Source organism: Calidris pugnax, unplaced genomic scaffold (assembly GCF_001431845.1).
Source record: "Calidris pugnax isolate Ruff unplaced genomic scaffold, ASM143184v1 scaffold56, whole genome shotgun sequence".
Taxonomy (NCBI): Eukaryota; Metazoa; Chordata; class Aves; order Charadriiformes; family Scolopacidae; genus Calidris; species Calidris pugnax.
The window spans coordinates 5674173-5690876 of NW_015090839.1; the positions used below are offsets into that span (position 1 = coordinate 5674173).

Consider the following 16704-nt stretch of genomic DNA (forward strand, 5'->3'; position numbering starts at 1 on the left):
AGCTTATTTCACTTATTTTAAAAAAATATTAAAAGTGTGTGTGTGTTTATATAGATATATGTGTATAAAATACACCACCCTCCATCCCCCAGTGCTATTTTAGGCTGTTACTAAACTTGTCTTGGAATTTTAGATCGTACACCATGAAATCTGAGAGTTTGTTTCTGCTGCCTTCCCTTGCCAGCAGGAAGGGAAGTTTGGATGATGGATGCAGAGGAGGATCTGGATGACTACTTAGGGATCCTCAAGTACTTTTGACTTGGGTGTCTGAGAATCTCTTCCGTAACTTGCTTCACCGTTTAATCTCTGACCTTGTGCCTGGTTTTATGAAAAAATGAAATAGCTTCTTTCCTTTCTGACACACCCATAGAAGGGGAAATCTGCAGGTTTCAAGAACAGCATCTTTTTGATGAGTTGTTTTCTGTAGCTTTTTATCTGCCACTAGATGTCTTTTAAATCAATGTGATTCACCTGCTTCTGGATGGAAGGAGAGATGGGGAAGCTATTTTTGCTCCCTCTCATGTTTTATCTGATCATAACCAAATTGTCTAAGACACGAGTCTTTCACGTGAGTGTGGGAGCACTGCATGACTTTGGTCTCAAGGAAACTGCTTAGGAGAAACCATGAGCTTTTTGAGACTCCATGCCGTGGGCATTTTTGTTGTTAAGCTTCCCAAAAGCCTTTCTAACCTAATTAGCAGTGCATATGTACAGCACTGATTTGCCTGTTGATGTCTATCATTTAGACAGTTGATAGCCAGCTTAATTTTAGCTTCGTCTGTGGATTTTACAGGAGTTGATGTGTGAACTCCTGTGACTCTGTCCCATGGGGAATATGGGTGGGATTTGGAGCAGCAGCTCATTCGCTCCTTTCCATTTCGGTTTCCAGCAGTCAACAAATTCTACTTAGTTATGATTCTGTCGGAGGGAGCTGGATGTAATGCTGTCCCACTCTAAAAGGGGGAAGGATGTGATTAAAAGACTTGCAGGATGCCTTGGCCCTACCCTTATGTTCCCAGGTCCTGAATGTGATGTCAGACAGAAGTGCCTTTGAAAATTGTAAGACCTAAAAGCTTGTGTAGGTAGAAGATATCAGATAAACTGAAGTTCTTTCATCTGGGATAACTCAGCAATGAAAGCTGGTGGAAGGAATTGCTTTCTGAACCAGGAAGTACAGATGTTTTGGTTCTGTTTTGTGCAGTCTGACCTTGGTCAAGTCTCTTTTGGGATCTTGTACGGGAAATAAAAGTGCAGCAGTAGTGCTGGGGAGGTAGCAAACCAGGAGCTACCAAGGCTTTTTCCCTAAACTAAAGCCTGCCTTCAGCCCCTGTAAGCGTGCAGCCTTCATCTTGGGTTATTGTTATTACTGAATGTAAATGTGCCACGTCTGTACAGCCCAACCAGGGGCCACCTGCTTTTGCTCACTCTGCACTGATGAAGTAAATCAAGCAAGTGCTGTCCATGTGGAGTGTCCCCCCTTTCAGAGAATCTGGCTCTCCTTCCCAGGGGCTGTAGAGAGGATGAGGCTTTGGGTCCCCACTGGTGTTGCTGGCGGCGTTGCTGGGCTGACGGGGAAGCTTGCAGCTGTGGCTTGCTGTGCCCGTATTTCTGGCAGTACTGCTCCGACTGCACTAGGTGGACCCCTTACACCTTGGGAGTCGCTGTGCTGGATATATACAGGCAATTGGGCTTCTTTCTGGGGTGAGGTTGGATCTGCTCCACGCAGGACCTAGGCAAGAGCAAAAGTTTCTCTGCATCTGCTTGTTTTGGAGGCATGCTGGAGCTGGGTTCATCTGGTGTAGCAGCAGTGTGGTCTCTAGATCAGAGAAACTGCTAGGAGCTGGAGAGGTTCCAGCAGTACAACACCTTGCTCTTGGCCTCCAGGTCCTGCTTTCCAGGAGCAGCTGTAATCTACTGGCCAGAGCTACTAACCTTCCAGTTCCCAGTAGGGAATGGCTGCAAAGGGCTGTCTGTCACCTCCAGAATCATCCTGATTCTTACAAATTCTGTCAGTACGTCAGAAATTGAAAACTTCTGCCCATGTTAGGAAGTCAGCAAAGGGGGCTGTGTTAGCAGAGAGGGGTCACCTTGTTGAATTTTGGCTGTGTAGGCAGAAAAGGCTAGATCCTGGCTCCTAGGGAAGGGGAAAAAAACCTGTCAGGGCTTGCACAGCCTTAGGGGGCAAAGATGGTACCACACTGTAGGCTGTGGGGCAGGACCAGTGGTGCCAAGAGAAGGGTGCAGAGGATTAGACAGGACATTTGGTTTTGCCTGGGCTGTGAGGTGCCCATAGTGTGGGGGCAGGTGGGAGCCCTGGAACTGAACCACTGAGAAAAAGCAGGAATATGGAGCTGGAGGAGCCGCCTTCGCTTCATGGGAAATGAGAAACTGCAGTGGAAAATCTCTCTCTGCTCCCACATGAAGAAGGAGGATTCTCTCAGTTCACCCACCTGACAAGGAATGAATGATCAAGAAAGATATTTATGGAAACCTACGTTAAGATGAAACTTCAAGGGAAAAGGGCACAATCATCAGTGTCACTGACAGGCAGGTAGAAGAGGATGGAATAGAAATCCTCACTTTGGTGAGGGCTTGTTGGAGCTCTGCAGGGACTTGTTAGTAGACCAGCACATCCTCAGCCTGTGACTCTGGCTCTGTTCTTCAAATAAGGTATCTACCATTGCCTATTAACTGTGGGTCCTTATTCCAGGCTTCAAGCCAGGCAGTGGTAGAGAAATGGCAGATTTTTGTCGTGCCTCTTTTCTTGTGGCTTAGGGATATGCATGAGAATACTATTCTCACCTTGGTGGGCTTTTGTGTGGTATTGCTTGTTACCAGGAACATTTTGGGGGTGAGCGGTTCCTATAAGACCAAAGGCCAACCTAGGGTAGATAACCCTCTCACTCCTGAATTTTCATCTGCAAAATTTCACTAAGCTCAGTCCTCTCCCCTGTGAAGTTGTACATCTGCACAGAGCTGTTGGGTGAGTCAAGAAGACAACTAGGGGTGAGGAGCCCGTACCCCCTGGATGACACCCACTGGGGCTTCTGCTTCCCCCACACAGCAGTGTAATTTCCTGCCACCTTAGGGCTTGCCTGGATCTAGCACCTGGGGGAGGAATCACTGAATGGTGGAGGAGCCAACAAGAGAAGGCACAGGTGCGTGAAAGGCAGCTTCTCTTGTCTGTGTCCCACACTGTGAAGGCAAATGCTCTTGCATCAAGACTGTCTTCAGCCTTGCAAGCATTTCAAACATCCGTGGGCAGCTGGAAGTGAAAAACCAGAGTGGTATAAACCCTGCTATTCACACCATTAGCTAGGACTAGCCAGAAGAGCTTACTGAATTCAGAGCAAGTGTGCTGTATTTCCAGGATGATTTACAACACCTGCTTGTGGGCCGAACCACACACTGTCTTCACTAGCAAACACAGCAGTCGGGTGTGATAGGATGTGCACTGTTTAGATGCTTTATTCTTTTTGCCTGTTTTCCTGCAAACAAGCCAAAGCTCTCACCTGGTGTTCACCATGCTCCTCTAGAACGGGCTGTAGCTCCTGGAGTGACTGGCAGCAGAGAAAGGGACAACCTTGTGTAATGGTGTGTTTGACACAACTGTTTGTTAGCTGCTCTGGAAGAAGAACCACAATTTATTGGGGAGAATAAACTGCAGCCATCTGTGTTGTATCAAACTCTTCCATTTGGGTAATCTTTTTATTGCTTTTTTTTTTTTTTAAAGAGGATGAATCCTTGAACCAAACGCTGTTGGGTGCTGGGTGTAGGATTAACGTTGCAGTTTAGATCTTGCTGAGTTCTAAGGAATGTGTTTGCTCTGCGTGGTTTCCAGGATTAGGCTGCAACTTGCTTTAATGTGTGCAGATACCTGCCCAGGAAACAGCTCAGTAGATCATGGACTTGGGGTGGGTCTAGCATCTAGCTGTGGACAGGAACACTGCCGTGGCGAGGCAGCTGAAGCTGTTCATGACAGCGAGATGGGGTGTTACGCCCAGGCTGTGATTCCTCGCCCTGTGGGGAGCAGTTTGTGTGTGGTGCTTCCTGCCTCTGGCCTTCCCAGCACTTGTGCAGCTCTTAGTATTTCCTGCTTGAGCAATAAGAGTTTATGGCCCTAGTCTTTGTGGTTGATTAGAGCCCAAGTTTGTGCCCCTGTTTTAATCAGTGCTCATTTACCTTTGGCATCCTTCAGAGGAACAGAATGGTATGTCTTTCAGTTGCCATGGAAACAGTGAGACTAAATGCACATTTCCATGGCAACCTGCCATTATCTTCAGCTCTATCTGTGGGTCTCGTTTTCTGACCATGGGGGTGGGGTGGTGAAAATGGAACTTCATCTCTTAAAAAAAAATAAATAATAAAAACAACAAAAAAAAAAAGGAAAAGAAAGATGCTACCACCACCACCGTCACCACCCCCTTTCCTCCTCTGGCTCAGGCTTGGGGCTGAGAGAGAGGCCTGTGACTACTGTTGCCATCCCATGTGCCTGGGCTCCTAGGTATTGTCTTCAGCTCCTTCTTTTCCTTCACCTTTCTAAAAATAGAGATGTTCAGAACAATTTGATGACAATGTTCCAGCACTTCTCTGAGCTCTTTGTTTCCTCAACTAATGCTCCCAGAAAAGGCCCTTGAAGTTAATTGAACTTTCCATCAGGTTCCAAAGGTCAACGGGCCCCAGCTCCTTTTGGTCCAAAGGGCCAAGGGTTAATTATGGAGTCTAAGATTCTGAGGAGAAGCCTTTGTCTGCAGGGACTGGAGGCACCAGGGCACATCACATTAACCTCAGGAGCAAGGGACCTTCTTCCAAGGGGAGCAGCACAGACTGCTCCAGGAGGTCATACAGAGAGTTAGGCATCAAAAGCGATGCTTATCTGTTTTGTGTGCAACTTGGGGGATGCAGGGCAGAGATACCAAGTGTTTGGCTGTATGATGGGTCTTGCAGCCCCTCTGGCCAGAAGTGCTCTTGGCCACTGCTAACATCTCTGCCTGCCGCAGCCACTGAGTCAAAAAAAGAACAGAATCTGCTGTACTTTGAGCAATTGCACACAGCTGTTCCTTAAGCCAGTGTTCATTATTCTTGTTCTAGCTGGCTTGACCTTTAGCTAATTCCTCTTATTCACGGTCTAATCTTGGTTACTGAGGGAAAAAGCTTGTGTCTTGCACTGTTCTAGCCTGATGCAATAGAGTCATCCATGGAGAGGATGTGGTAGAGCTCTCCTTCCACATCTGCCCCAAAATAGCCTTTCACGGGTGCTGAAGCAGAGGATAATAAAGCTCTGTTTGCTCAGGAGTTAGTGTGGAGGCAGATGTGGTCTTCAGAATAGGTCAGCCAGGTGAAGCAGGTGCTGCTCAAGCACAACTCTTTTCCTTGCTGTAGTCTACCACAGTGCTGATCGCATGTGTCAGAAAGCTATCACAGTCAGCCTGGGTTTGTGTTGTCTCATCGAGGGGAGAACAAAGACCAGAGAGCCCCGTACGTTGCTGAACTTGCAGGATTTCGCCCTGGAAGAATTACTGCCTGGACACGCTGCCAGGGTCTGGTTGGGAGCTATTGCTTAGAAGACACTGAGAATGGTTTCTGAGATGTGGGGACCTCCCTGCTGAGCTGAGGTGCTGAGCCCTGGGATGAACTCTTGCATGGTTTGCCTGGGCAGAGGTTTGCAGGAGGATGTGCCGCGGCTGCTGGACCAGGCTGGCTTGGCTCCATGAGGTGCTGTGGCAGGGGGTAGGGAGGAAGGTTTGCTGCATGAACTCCATGTGCAAAGCGGGGACTGCCTTCCAGCTGCTGTGGGGCTGCCCTCCACAGCAGCCAAAGAGCAGGGATAGCCTGGGCTCTTCCCACTGAGGACCACTGTGGGCTAGAACCATAAGGAGATTTGCCTGTGGACTCAGTTGTAGACCTGCTGCTGTGCTCGCAATGCTGCACAGCTGGGGTGGCTTTGGGCTCTTCCCCTCGTGTCCAGAGCAGCTGAGCAGGCATTGACTGAGGAACCACAATGGCCCCTCGTTCAGCTTCAACTTGGCACATGGGGTCAATTCTCCTTGCCGGCGTCCTGCGCTGTGTCCAGGTGAGGGTGGCTGTGCTCTGGCCAGCACGTCCATCAGGTTGCGTGGCAGGCTTCCCTTCACCTCCCTGCCTACCCACACGTGCCTGCCACAAACTTCAGACCTGGAAGATTCATATTAAATATAGAAACTTGTCAGGGAAGAGCTAATAACGTTTGGAAAAGAGAATTCAGTAGCTGCCTCTGGTGACAAAGGCAGAAATAACGGGGCGATGCTATTGTTAGAAGAACTTTATCTACCAGTGCCTGCAAAAGCTTAGTGGGGAGCAGGGAAGCAGTGGGACTGCGTGGCAGATCCCTCGGCCTCTTAATGAAATGCTTCCCCCTGCTGCCACTGTCCTATGTTCCCAGATAACAGGCACAGGCCAGAAATAGGATTGCAGTGGTGAAAGAAGTTACTTAATCCTCTTCAAGCTAAGCAAAAATGTACCAGTGAAGAGCCAATTCACAGGGCAGAGCTGAATTACACAGGAGAAAATTGTGTCTGCAAATCAAATGGAGCTCCAGCCCTGCGAGAGAGCAAAGACAAAACAGGCTAGTGTGGGAGAAGGGGGAATAGCCCAGACAGATGTTTGGGGGTGGAAGGCAACAGGAGGTATTTGCTCAGACTCCTCCAGCTCCAACGCAGAAATGGGTGGTTGTGGATGGATGAGGCCATCAGAAGGTGGGAGGGCACTTACAGCTGTCCAGGAATCATAAGAGGCAAAAGAACCTGATGAGACCTGAGAGCCTCTGAGAAGGCAAGAATTAGTGAAAGGATGGGATGTAGGTGGGGTGTTCATGTAGAAAAAGGCAGATGGGATGGAGGAATAAAGAGTAGGCAGCTAGACCAAGGAGATGCAGGGGGTGAGCAGAGATTGTGCCGGTGGCTGTCCCCCTGGGACACAGAGCCATAAAGCCACTGACCTGCTCTGTTTTGCACTGGCTGGACTTTGAATGGTGACAGCCTGTGGGGAAGGACCCTCAGCAAACAGAAAGTGCCAAAGTTTCAGAAATGGAACCCAGAGCTGCCAAAGGACAGGAAAATTACCTGCTTTTCAAGGACTGGGCCCTGCTGGCCTGGAGAAAAGGCAGCAAATCTGAAAAGCAAGGGTGCACAGAGAGCCTGGGTTGATGTGCTACATGCTTAAGACCATGGGCTAGTTCTCCAAATGAGTAAATGCTCCTGTTGTAGGGAGCTGAGGAACAGACTTCTGCTGCTTGAGGATGCCCTCTTCTGCAACATGCTGTGTGTGGTAGGATGATATTCTCTCGACCCATGCTGGGTGTGGTAATTTTACAGGGCAGATGAGACCACCCGAAATGTTAGGTTAGGAGGGCTTCCTAAAGACTGGGGCTTGGCAGGGAAAAGGGAGGTCCTAAGCGCCTTGGGCCTGGTCCAAACACAAAGTAGTTCAGCAGAAGGACAGCTTACTGAGAGAGTTGTTTATCTCAAGACAAAATGAGGACACACCTGGCACAATATACACTCTACTGGGCACAGAGGTCTCGCTCACTGCCTGAGGTCCTCACCTAATGCTCAGGTATGAAGGGCTCACTACACATGACCCTGCAAGCTTCTTCTGGCCCAGGGGAACCTGATCGTGTCCTCCCAGGAACACTGATTTATGTCGCTTCTTTTGGAATCTGTGCTCCCTTTACCCCTTCCCCTCCTGCTCATGTTTTCCAGAGGCATTTGATTTATACATACTCGTTCTCTTCCTCACAGGAATGAGTTTTGGTGCGTGTCGGTTGCGTGAGAGAAAAATTGATAGAGCAGGTTGCAGAGCAAAGCAGCTGGGATCTTTCTTAGGAGAGCCGCAGTCGTTAATTATAGGAGTCTAACTAAACCCTGGCTCAGGCAAGAAGCATTTTCTAGATCTCCCTCCTTTCTTTTGTGCCTCCCTGTGCAGGTTGTCACATCAAAGCCAGGATTCGGGGGACGAGTTAAAACGACACCCACCTTTTTGAATAAAAATGGGATGCCGAGCGCCAGGGAGCAGCTCCCTTTCTGGCTCCCTCCATTCCCAAGCTGGTGCAAGGGGCGCTGCACCTCTCCCGGGCGAGGGCTGCAGATACCACTTGTCTGTCCCCTGGGCTTGCTCCCGCTCCTTGCCTGCCTCAGGCAGCGCAGTGAGTCAGCTGCTGCCTTACTAAAGCCTCTCAGGTCTGATCTGAGCACCAGCATCCTCTCCCCAGCTCCCCTCTGTGCAGCCCGGCCAGCACCTCAGGATGGCAGGTTCCCAAGGGGTCCATTTTATTAACGAGAGTCACTGCAGAGCTGGGTATTTTGGTCGCAAGCAGCCTCATGTGTGCATCAAGGGCAGAGCCAGCAGCACTGGGAAGGATTTTTCTCTGTATAAATTTACCCCAGAGGAAAGAGATGAAGGGGGGAAGAGAGGGAAGAAACATAACCTGGATGGCCTTAAAAGCCTAATACTCCCTATGTGTGTGCCTTTTAGATATGTTTCTGGCTGATGATCCCAGCACAGGCCATGCTATTGCCCTGTTTCAGAGCCTGCCTACACAGATAACCTCGTCTTAACGTCGCTGGCTTGCTCACAACCTGTGCTCATGTCACTTCCTGACCTGTAATACCGAGATAAGAGCGCTCGCCGCAGCAGGAGTCTGCCTGCATTAACAGCTGGGAGATACTGGGGGGAAAGAGGGCCAAGAACATACCTAGGGTAGATAAAGCTGATTTGGTCTCTTTGCAGAAGAAAGTTGTTATGTGTTTTCCTAAAAGTTTCACGGGGCTACCAGGAGATGTGTGTGCCTAGCCAAGGGAGGTGCTGTCATCAGAACCTGATTTGGTGCCCCAGATGGATGCTCATAGCCTTCTGCTGGGGCCTGGCCGGGGAAAGAAAGAAAGAGGGGCACTGGCTTGCTAATTAAGAGACTTTCTCTCTCTGCTGCCTTTCTGCTGCTCAGAGGGGGAGGTCGAACCCATGCCTGATGTGAGCCTCTTGCCTGTGCTGGGACCCTTCTTAAAAGCTGCTATACATTCAAATGAAAAAAAAAAAGAAAGGAAAAAAAAAAAGATCTACAAGCACTTTGATAGTCCTCACAAGAAAGTGAAACAGAAGAGCCTTTGAGCTGCACGTATAAGAAAAACCTCTGTACATCAGTAAGGAAGAAAGGCTGGCAGAGCCGAAATCTGGCAACAGTCCCCAGCTGGCGAAGGAGGTGCTTTTGTGCCGTGAGCTTCTGTCACGACTGATGCAGAGAGAGAGAGAGAGAGAGGAAAAGCGCAGGATCTAGGCACTAACTAGCACCTCAAACCCACTGAGGTGTCAGTGGGATGGGGAGGGGGAGCCAGCACTCGTCCTCTGCCTCTGCACAGGGGCTTTGCCCCGGGCTGACTCCAGCTGGGGCACCCAGCCTCGAAACATCACCCCTCCTCCTGCGGGACCCTCCCGGCCAGGCAGCATCCCCCTGCTCTGCATCCCCCTGGGTTTCCATAGCAATCCATGGTGTCAGCTGCACAGGGAAGCCGGTGGAGGGAAATGAAGGTTTCTCCCCATCCTGGGCCAGCGGTGGGGTGGGAGGGGAAAAGGAATGTCCTGATGCTACTGATGAAGGTAGCAGCACCCAGACTACCTCAGTTCACCCCCCGCCAGGCCAGGGCATGAGGGTGCAGTGGGAGTGTGTAGCCCCCAGGGGCTGTGCGGGGCAGGTTTTGGGGGAATGCATGCATCCCCGAGCCAGCCCCACACCCCCCCATCCCCAATGTGGCACCTTCTGGAGGCTACCAATACTAAATGGATCCCATCCCTGATTTTATGTCCTCTCCTCCCACAGCTCCATCTCCTTCCTCCACAGGCTGCTCCATTCCCCCCCACCCTTGGCGCATTGTCAGTCAATGAAGTCAGAAATTAATCTTTGACTTTAATGGAAAACATGGTGTGGGGGTTGGAGAGGCACAGGCAGCCTTGAAAGAAGCCTTCTTATTCTCAGGATGGGGAAGGGGGCACTGGAGTAAAATCCTAGGGAGGGATTGAGGGGTCAGGTGACGGAGGGGAGTGTGAGAATCCAAGGCAGTGCCCCAGCAAGAAGAGAAGGAAAGTCCTGGGAGAGCAACCTGTACCCTCGGCACCATGGGGAGAGTTGAGTTCACCATCTGGTAACCATCCCCACCCCTCTCACACCAACAGGAGGAAGGGGGAGACCTGCCCATTTGAACTGAATGGAAAACTTGGGGGGGGGGGGGTTGAAAATAAAATTAAAATATCAGGTCAAATCCCCAAAGTTTCATATTTTTCAGTGTTTTTTTTTTTAAATAAAATTAAAAGATAGGTCAGCTTTGAGATGCAACTGTCATGTTGAAAGCAAGCCCAGCTACTTCATTTAGAAAATGTCTAAACAAAATGTTTTGACATTTTCAGGAAAAAATTATCCCATACATTTTCAGACAAAACTTGCGAACAAATGTGACTGAAAAGCTTGGCATCCTGAAAACTGCACTTTGAGGCAAGCTTGGCAAGTGCCAAGCGTGTTTCATGCACTGCTGGGCACAACGCGGGCATCTCAAGCATGGTGGTGCCAGGCAGAGCCTGGAGAGATTCCCGGGGACTGGAGCTGCCCAGGGATGCTTGGAGCAGGCTGGGCAGGTCCTGGCTGTGCCCAGGGCAGCTCCGTGTGGCTGCCTTAGGGTTTCACCCTGACCCATCTCCTGCCAGCACCTCTCTGCCCACAGTGGGAAGGATGGCACAGGTACCCACAGGTCGATGTGCCTGTCTTCGGCTCAAGCCATGGCTCTGCTGCAGGGGTGAAAACTGGGGCCCTGATCATTTTTAGCATATGATGGTGGGGAAAGGATCTATAAATAAGCCAGAGACATCCTTCAGTGGCTCGTGCAGCGCGGGGAAGAGAAACACAGAGGTTTTTGGCATAATCACATTCCCGAAAGGGGACTCTTGGAGAGCCTGAGAGCATGATTTCCTGATCAGAGAGATAGAGGCAGCACAGGCACAGAATACTGTATCACTGCCTGGCCTGTTGACAAGTCTACATGCTTTTCAGCAGAGATATTGGATGTCAAGAGGAAATTGCCGTTTACAACCGCAGCGTACCGGTGTGCGCCGAGACCTCCGGTCTCACGTGGCACCTCTGCTCCGGGCACCGGCTGCGGTACGGCTTCGGCCACCCACAGCCTTCTCTCCCATTCCCACCCCCGGCACCTCAGGGAGGCAAAGGGCAGGTGTCAGGAGGGATTTCACCATCACCCACGCCAGGCAGGGCTGGGCTGTCTGGGCTTGTTTTCAGCTTGATAAGGCAGACCTTTACAAGGTATGTCCGTGAGGTGAGAGGGTGACCAAAGCCGGTGCCAGGCAAGACGCTGTGCATCATTTCATGGCTTAAATAGCTTAACCCCCACCAGTCTCCGCAACCCGTTCTGGCACGTTGGGAGACCTGAGAGTCTCTGACCTATTTCCATGAATTCAGCATTTTCCCTTCTTTACCACTTCTGCTCCCACAGCCTGGAGGAGGGAAGGAGGGGCTTGGCGGAGGAAGTGTGAGGAAAATGCATCTGCAAAGGTAAGGGAGAAAAAAGCAAGCGGCAGATGTGACTTGAGCTGTCTGTGAATCCCCAGGGGGACCGGAGGACTGCTGAAAGCATCTCCTCTGAAGCAGCTCGCTCCTGGGAATGCCTCATCTCACTGCAACAGGCCTGACACCAGCGCTCCCAAACCAGTGGCTTCGGGAAGGCAGTGGGAGCGTGACGCGTGCCCTGAGGACCTCTCAGCCCTGACAGCTGCCAGGGACTCTTTTTTTTCTAAGTCAAAGCAGGCTTCAGAGTTAGCATCCTTCCCTTCTGGGGGGCTGAGACATCCCCCAGGGCCTGGCTGCTCCAAATGAAGTCATACGTAGCAGCAACAGATAGTGATAATGCTTCACCCTGGGGCACAGGTCATCTCTCTGTAGTTATTCCGGCTTTAATAGAAAACAGCCCAAGAAATAGACCTGGCTCCTCCCCACAGCCTGGTCCAAGGCTCCTTGCAGCAGCCCGGGACCATGGACCGGTATGAGGTGGCTGCGGTGGCAGCTGTATAACCCGGAGCAGAGGGATGGAGAGGCAGAGCAGCTGCACTCCCTGCCCGCCTGGCTCCCAGCGCCACTGCCTGCAAAGCCTTTCAGAAGAAAATGCTGTTTGTTCTGACATTTAGAATAGATTAAAAATCGTTACAGGCTCTTCTGGAACATTTTAGAAGGTGAAGCTATCGATTTAAAAACTCAACATCAGTTTTGTAAAGGAGGTGAAATCTCCCAGGCTTCCTTCTGTGAACACCAGTGCCTGGTCCTGGCTGATGGCAGGAGGACGTTTATCACCTTCCGCCACCCTCCATCCCCAGTTCATCTCTGCCCTGCACCTTGTGCAGGGTTGTGTGAGGGGGCACCCAACTCCCCCAAAGCCTCTCAGTATGTGGAGGTTGCTCAATCTTCCATTTTGTGGATCCATTTAGGGACGGGTGGTGTTTTTAGGCATTTTACGTGCCTAAAAAACAGCACCACGTGAACCTGCTGCTCTTCACTGCCTGCTGCTGTTGGAGATGCTCCAGGTCCCAAAATCACACCACCTTAGCCAAACCACCGCCCTTTCCTTCCCCAGGATTGCTCAGGATGCAGGACACAGCACTGCCAATGCCCCTCAATCACACAGTCCCAGCTAACGCTCTGACAGGCTGGAAATCATCTTTATTTTGAAAATATTGAAAAATATATGAAAAAATATGAAAAATATTTTTATTTGCAGCTCACGGAAACATGTCTGTAAGCACTGGGCCTGCACCCTTATCTGCTTTAGCTTTGCTTGAAGAGTTGCCCAAATTTTCCCCGTTTAAGCTTTGCTCTGTGGCTGCCAGGACTGCCGGGACCTTTTCTTCCCTCGCCAGCTGGCCTCTTTGGGAGATGAGGAAAATTCAGCCTACCTTGGTGAGTACATGGACTTACTGGGTGCCTCCAGCCACTGCTGAGGTCAGAAATGCTCAAGTGCATGTGTCCCTGCCGTGACATGGGTTTGTGTCCCAGCCCATCTGCAAGAGCTGGCTGTGCTGGGACACAGTCGGTTTCGCATGGCCCTGTGGCAGCAAGACAGCCAGAAAGCAGGGGGACCGGTGGGGACCTCTGTCCTGAGGGATTTAGGCAATACCTCTAGGGAAGACCTTTTGTTGCACTGAGATGAGGCACCAGAGACATCACAGCAGTGCTACACCCGACACAGGGTGACAGCCATGCTGTTGCCAACTTAAACAGACCCATATGCCATGATGGCTTCAGCTTGACTCTGATTTTCTTTACCAGTCTGGGTGTTTTGCACTTGTGATGACAGAGCAGAGGTGGTGAGGTGCTGGGTACCACCGGCACAGGCAGTGAGGGCTCAGGACTCCTCTGCCTTCCAGGTGCTGAGCAGGAGGATGAGCTGCCCCAAGCCCCCACTGCCAGATGCCAGCCAGCTGTGCTTGAGCACTGCTAGGGGCTCTCTGGGGACACAACCTCCTGGCTGAGCTCCTCGGAACATCCCCATGCCTGCTGGGAGCAGGTAGGTCCCCCTTGATGTGACATTAATAGAGCAAATTGCAGCAGTGCTCAGCCCCTCAAACTTCTTCCCCCATCAGCAGAAGTGAAATGAAATTGCCTCCGCTGCTGGCTCTGGAGCGAGCTCATATCTCTTGGCCCCTAATCAGGGGAGATATGAAATTTCTTATCTGTTAAGTAAAACGGTGCTGCACTTCAATCCATCCAATTATTTTTTTCCAATAAGTGTGAGTGAGGGGGCTGGCGGGGCTGGCTGTGGGAACTCACACAGTCAGCAGTGTGCTGGCAGTGGGGGGGCCCTGCCACAGTGGGCACCTCAGCCCAGACTCCGCCACAGGACCAGCTAAAAAGACACCAAAACACGTCATCTCCCAACCAGCATGACCCAGAAAAGTACCTGGGGTGGGGTGCTGTGGGGATCAGGCTGTCAGGCAGGACATTTGAAGCTTGCTGCCCACCAAGGACATGTCCAGGAATACACTCCCCATGGCCACAAAGTGGTCCCCTGGCTTTGGCCCAGAGTGGGGGCACTGCAGGCTGCAGGTGCTCTGATCCACATGTGCAAAGGTTCTCCATCAAACATTGGTCTGCATTCAAGGCAAGCAGAGCTATCCTTGAAGATCTGTCCAGAGGAGACCCATCCACCTCCAAGGCAGGGAGTGTGTGTCTGTGCTTAGCCCCAGAGGCTGGGGACCACCTCTAGCAAACACTCAGCCCAGACCATGAGAGCCAACCCAACAGAGACAACAAAAACCAATGGCAATGAAGCGGCTTTCCTGTCCTGGGTCAGAATTGAGTCCCATCCGACAACATCCAATGCCTGGATCACCCAGCTCCAGCATTTCTCCATACCTGGTAAGGCAGCTATTCATCTCTCCTCTTCCTTGCCCCTTGGACATCAGCAATAGTGGGGTTAAATGCGAGGGAGGATCAGAAAAGCTGAGCTGGCCGCATGCAGCATTGATGTGTGGGCATCTGGAAGCTCCAGACATAGACGGGGACACAGAGGCAAGGGAGGAAGAGGAGGGCAGAGAAGAAGGAAGAAAGATGGGACCAGAAAGTGGGAGAAAGCACACAGGAGCCCTGCAGAAAGGAGAAAAGGGAGATGAGCCAGAGGAAAAGCTCTTGAAGGAGAAGTGACAGGAGAAGTTAGTAAAGGAGATATAAAAATGAGATGGAGTCATCTCAGAAGAGTCCTCCCTGCATTTTCCTGCTTGCAATTATGCTGGGGAAGCAGCCCGGGCATCAATTTACTGGGTGCTGCAATGGCTGCAAACCCTCCCCATTACCCCTTTAGCCATCCCTGCACCCCAAGAGAGTGGCTGGGACAGGGTAAGGCCTCCTTTCCTTGGTACTGCTCCGCAGGCTGAGCAAGCTCCCTGCAGCTCAGGCTACCACAGCAGTGGTTCTCCCAAATCCTCTGCATCGCTCCCCCCACTCCCTAGCCAGGGCTCCCCTGTCCCAGAGGTTCTGCCAAAGCCATTCCAGGGCCATGGTCCACAACTCCTCTAGCCCTTACGGGGTCACCTTGCAGGGACAGGGTGCTGTGCAATGTCCTGTGCATCCTGGGCAGCAGGCAAAGGGTGCCAGTTCTCCCTGCAGTCTCCTGGATCCTTCCCAGCACCTTGCTGGACCCAAAAAGTTCAAACAGGAACCAAAGCCCCTCTTTTAGGGGGCAGGGAGCAGGCACCAGCTACAGCTTCCACTGCTAAACTCTGTGTTTCCAAGCAAGCGATGGTGGAGGCTGCAGCGTGCCAAAGAACAGGGACATCCCCTGTGACAGCAGCCCCCACAGCAAGCATCTTCACAGGCTGCCACACCAGCAACAGAAAAAAGATGTTCAGGTGGGGTGAGGGCAAACAGCCCCCGCTAGCCCTGCTGCCCTCCCCGAGCCACCGGGCTCCCTGTCGCTTTCGCGGGGTCTGTGCTGTTTGCCTGAGAACAGGCAAAACTCTGGGAAGGCAGAAGCCAAGCCTCAGCTTCACGAGATGACAGCTATTTTTTCCCTTTTCCCCAACCTTTTAATAATGCCAGTAGGATGTGCAAAATAATTCAATGCACTTCAGCAGTTAACATGCATACAGTCACCAGCTAATTGGGAAGCCGTTCTCAGGGAGGGATTTGCAAGCTTCTGTGTTAGCAGGGGAGGAAAGAGAAGCCTGTTAATTTAGGGCAGAAAAAGTTGATGGCTATCTAATTGATAGAAATAGCGATTGGCAGCTTTTCCCTCTAAACTTCTGAATTCTAGACTTCGAGTGAAATACAGCGTCTTTCCTTTCTGACTGAGGTTGTGTGAAAAGTTTGGGAAGAAAAGGCAGCATCTTTGCTCTTCTGACATGAGGCAGGAGGGTAGGAACTCTGCCAGCAGCCCCGGTGGGACGCTCGGCACTTACCCCGAGCTGACCCCAGCAGGGAAACCTCAATTAAATACCTGTTGGACTCAGGGAGCAGGTGCCCAAGCACCTTGAGACCACCTTGGAAAGGCAGCCTTGTTCCTGGGAGAAGCAATGCTGGGTGATGCAGACTTTCTCCGAGGTGGCTCCCACCATTTTCTAAAAGGTTTTCTCCATTTAAATGTTAGCTGCAAAATGGATTTGCTCTTGAGTCCTCCGGCTGAGAAGCAGGGAAATTAATACAATAAAAATGTAGCTATGTAGAGCAGTTCTCCGCTGACCTCTCAGCCTTCCTCTGATGGCAGGCTTTGAGTCTGAATGGGATTAATTGGGTTTCCTTCCCCATTAAAGAGGCAGGCTTCTGCTCACCCCCTGCCCGCCTACGGCTGAGCCAAGGTTACACCGTGTCCTGCCCAGCACGCCTGACACTGCCTGGATGGAAAAAAGGGCTGGAGAAAATCTAATTTTGGGGAATGGGTGATTCCTCACTTTCTATGATTGAATTCCAGCCGGGGTGGGGGGGGGCTCATTTCAACCCAGGGCCATGCAGCATCCCTTGTCCTTTAATATCTCTGGGCACTTCACCAGAGCATCTCACAGGGAGGAAGGATTTTCTGGGAGGAAGGAATGAGGTGCTAAAACCTGTCTTTTAGTATCTGAGTCACAAGATGGAGTCAAGCATTTTTTTACCTTCTTTCCACTCTCCCCCCCCCCCCCCCCCCCCCC

At 51.1% G+C, this 16704-nt stretch overlaps 1 protein-coding gene across 1 annotated transcript in view; it reads left to right on the forward strand.

Annotated features, from left to right (window-relative positions):
* The first annotated feature begins 11060 nt into the window (after positions 1-11060).
* LOC106887869 overlaps positions 11061-16704 on the forward strand; it is a 35184-nt gene continuing 29540 nt past the window's right edge. Inside the window, exon 1 of the mRNA XM_014941634.1 lies at positions 11061-11179. Coding sequence (XP_014797120.1) covers positions 11061-11179 — 119 coding nt within the window. The remainder of the gene's footprint in view (positions 11180-16704) is intronic.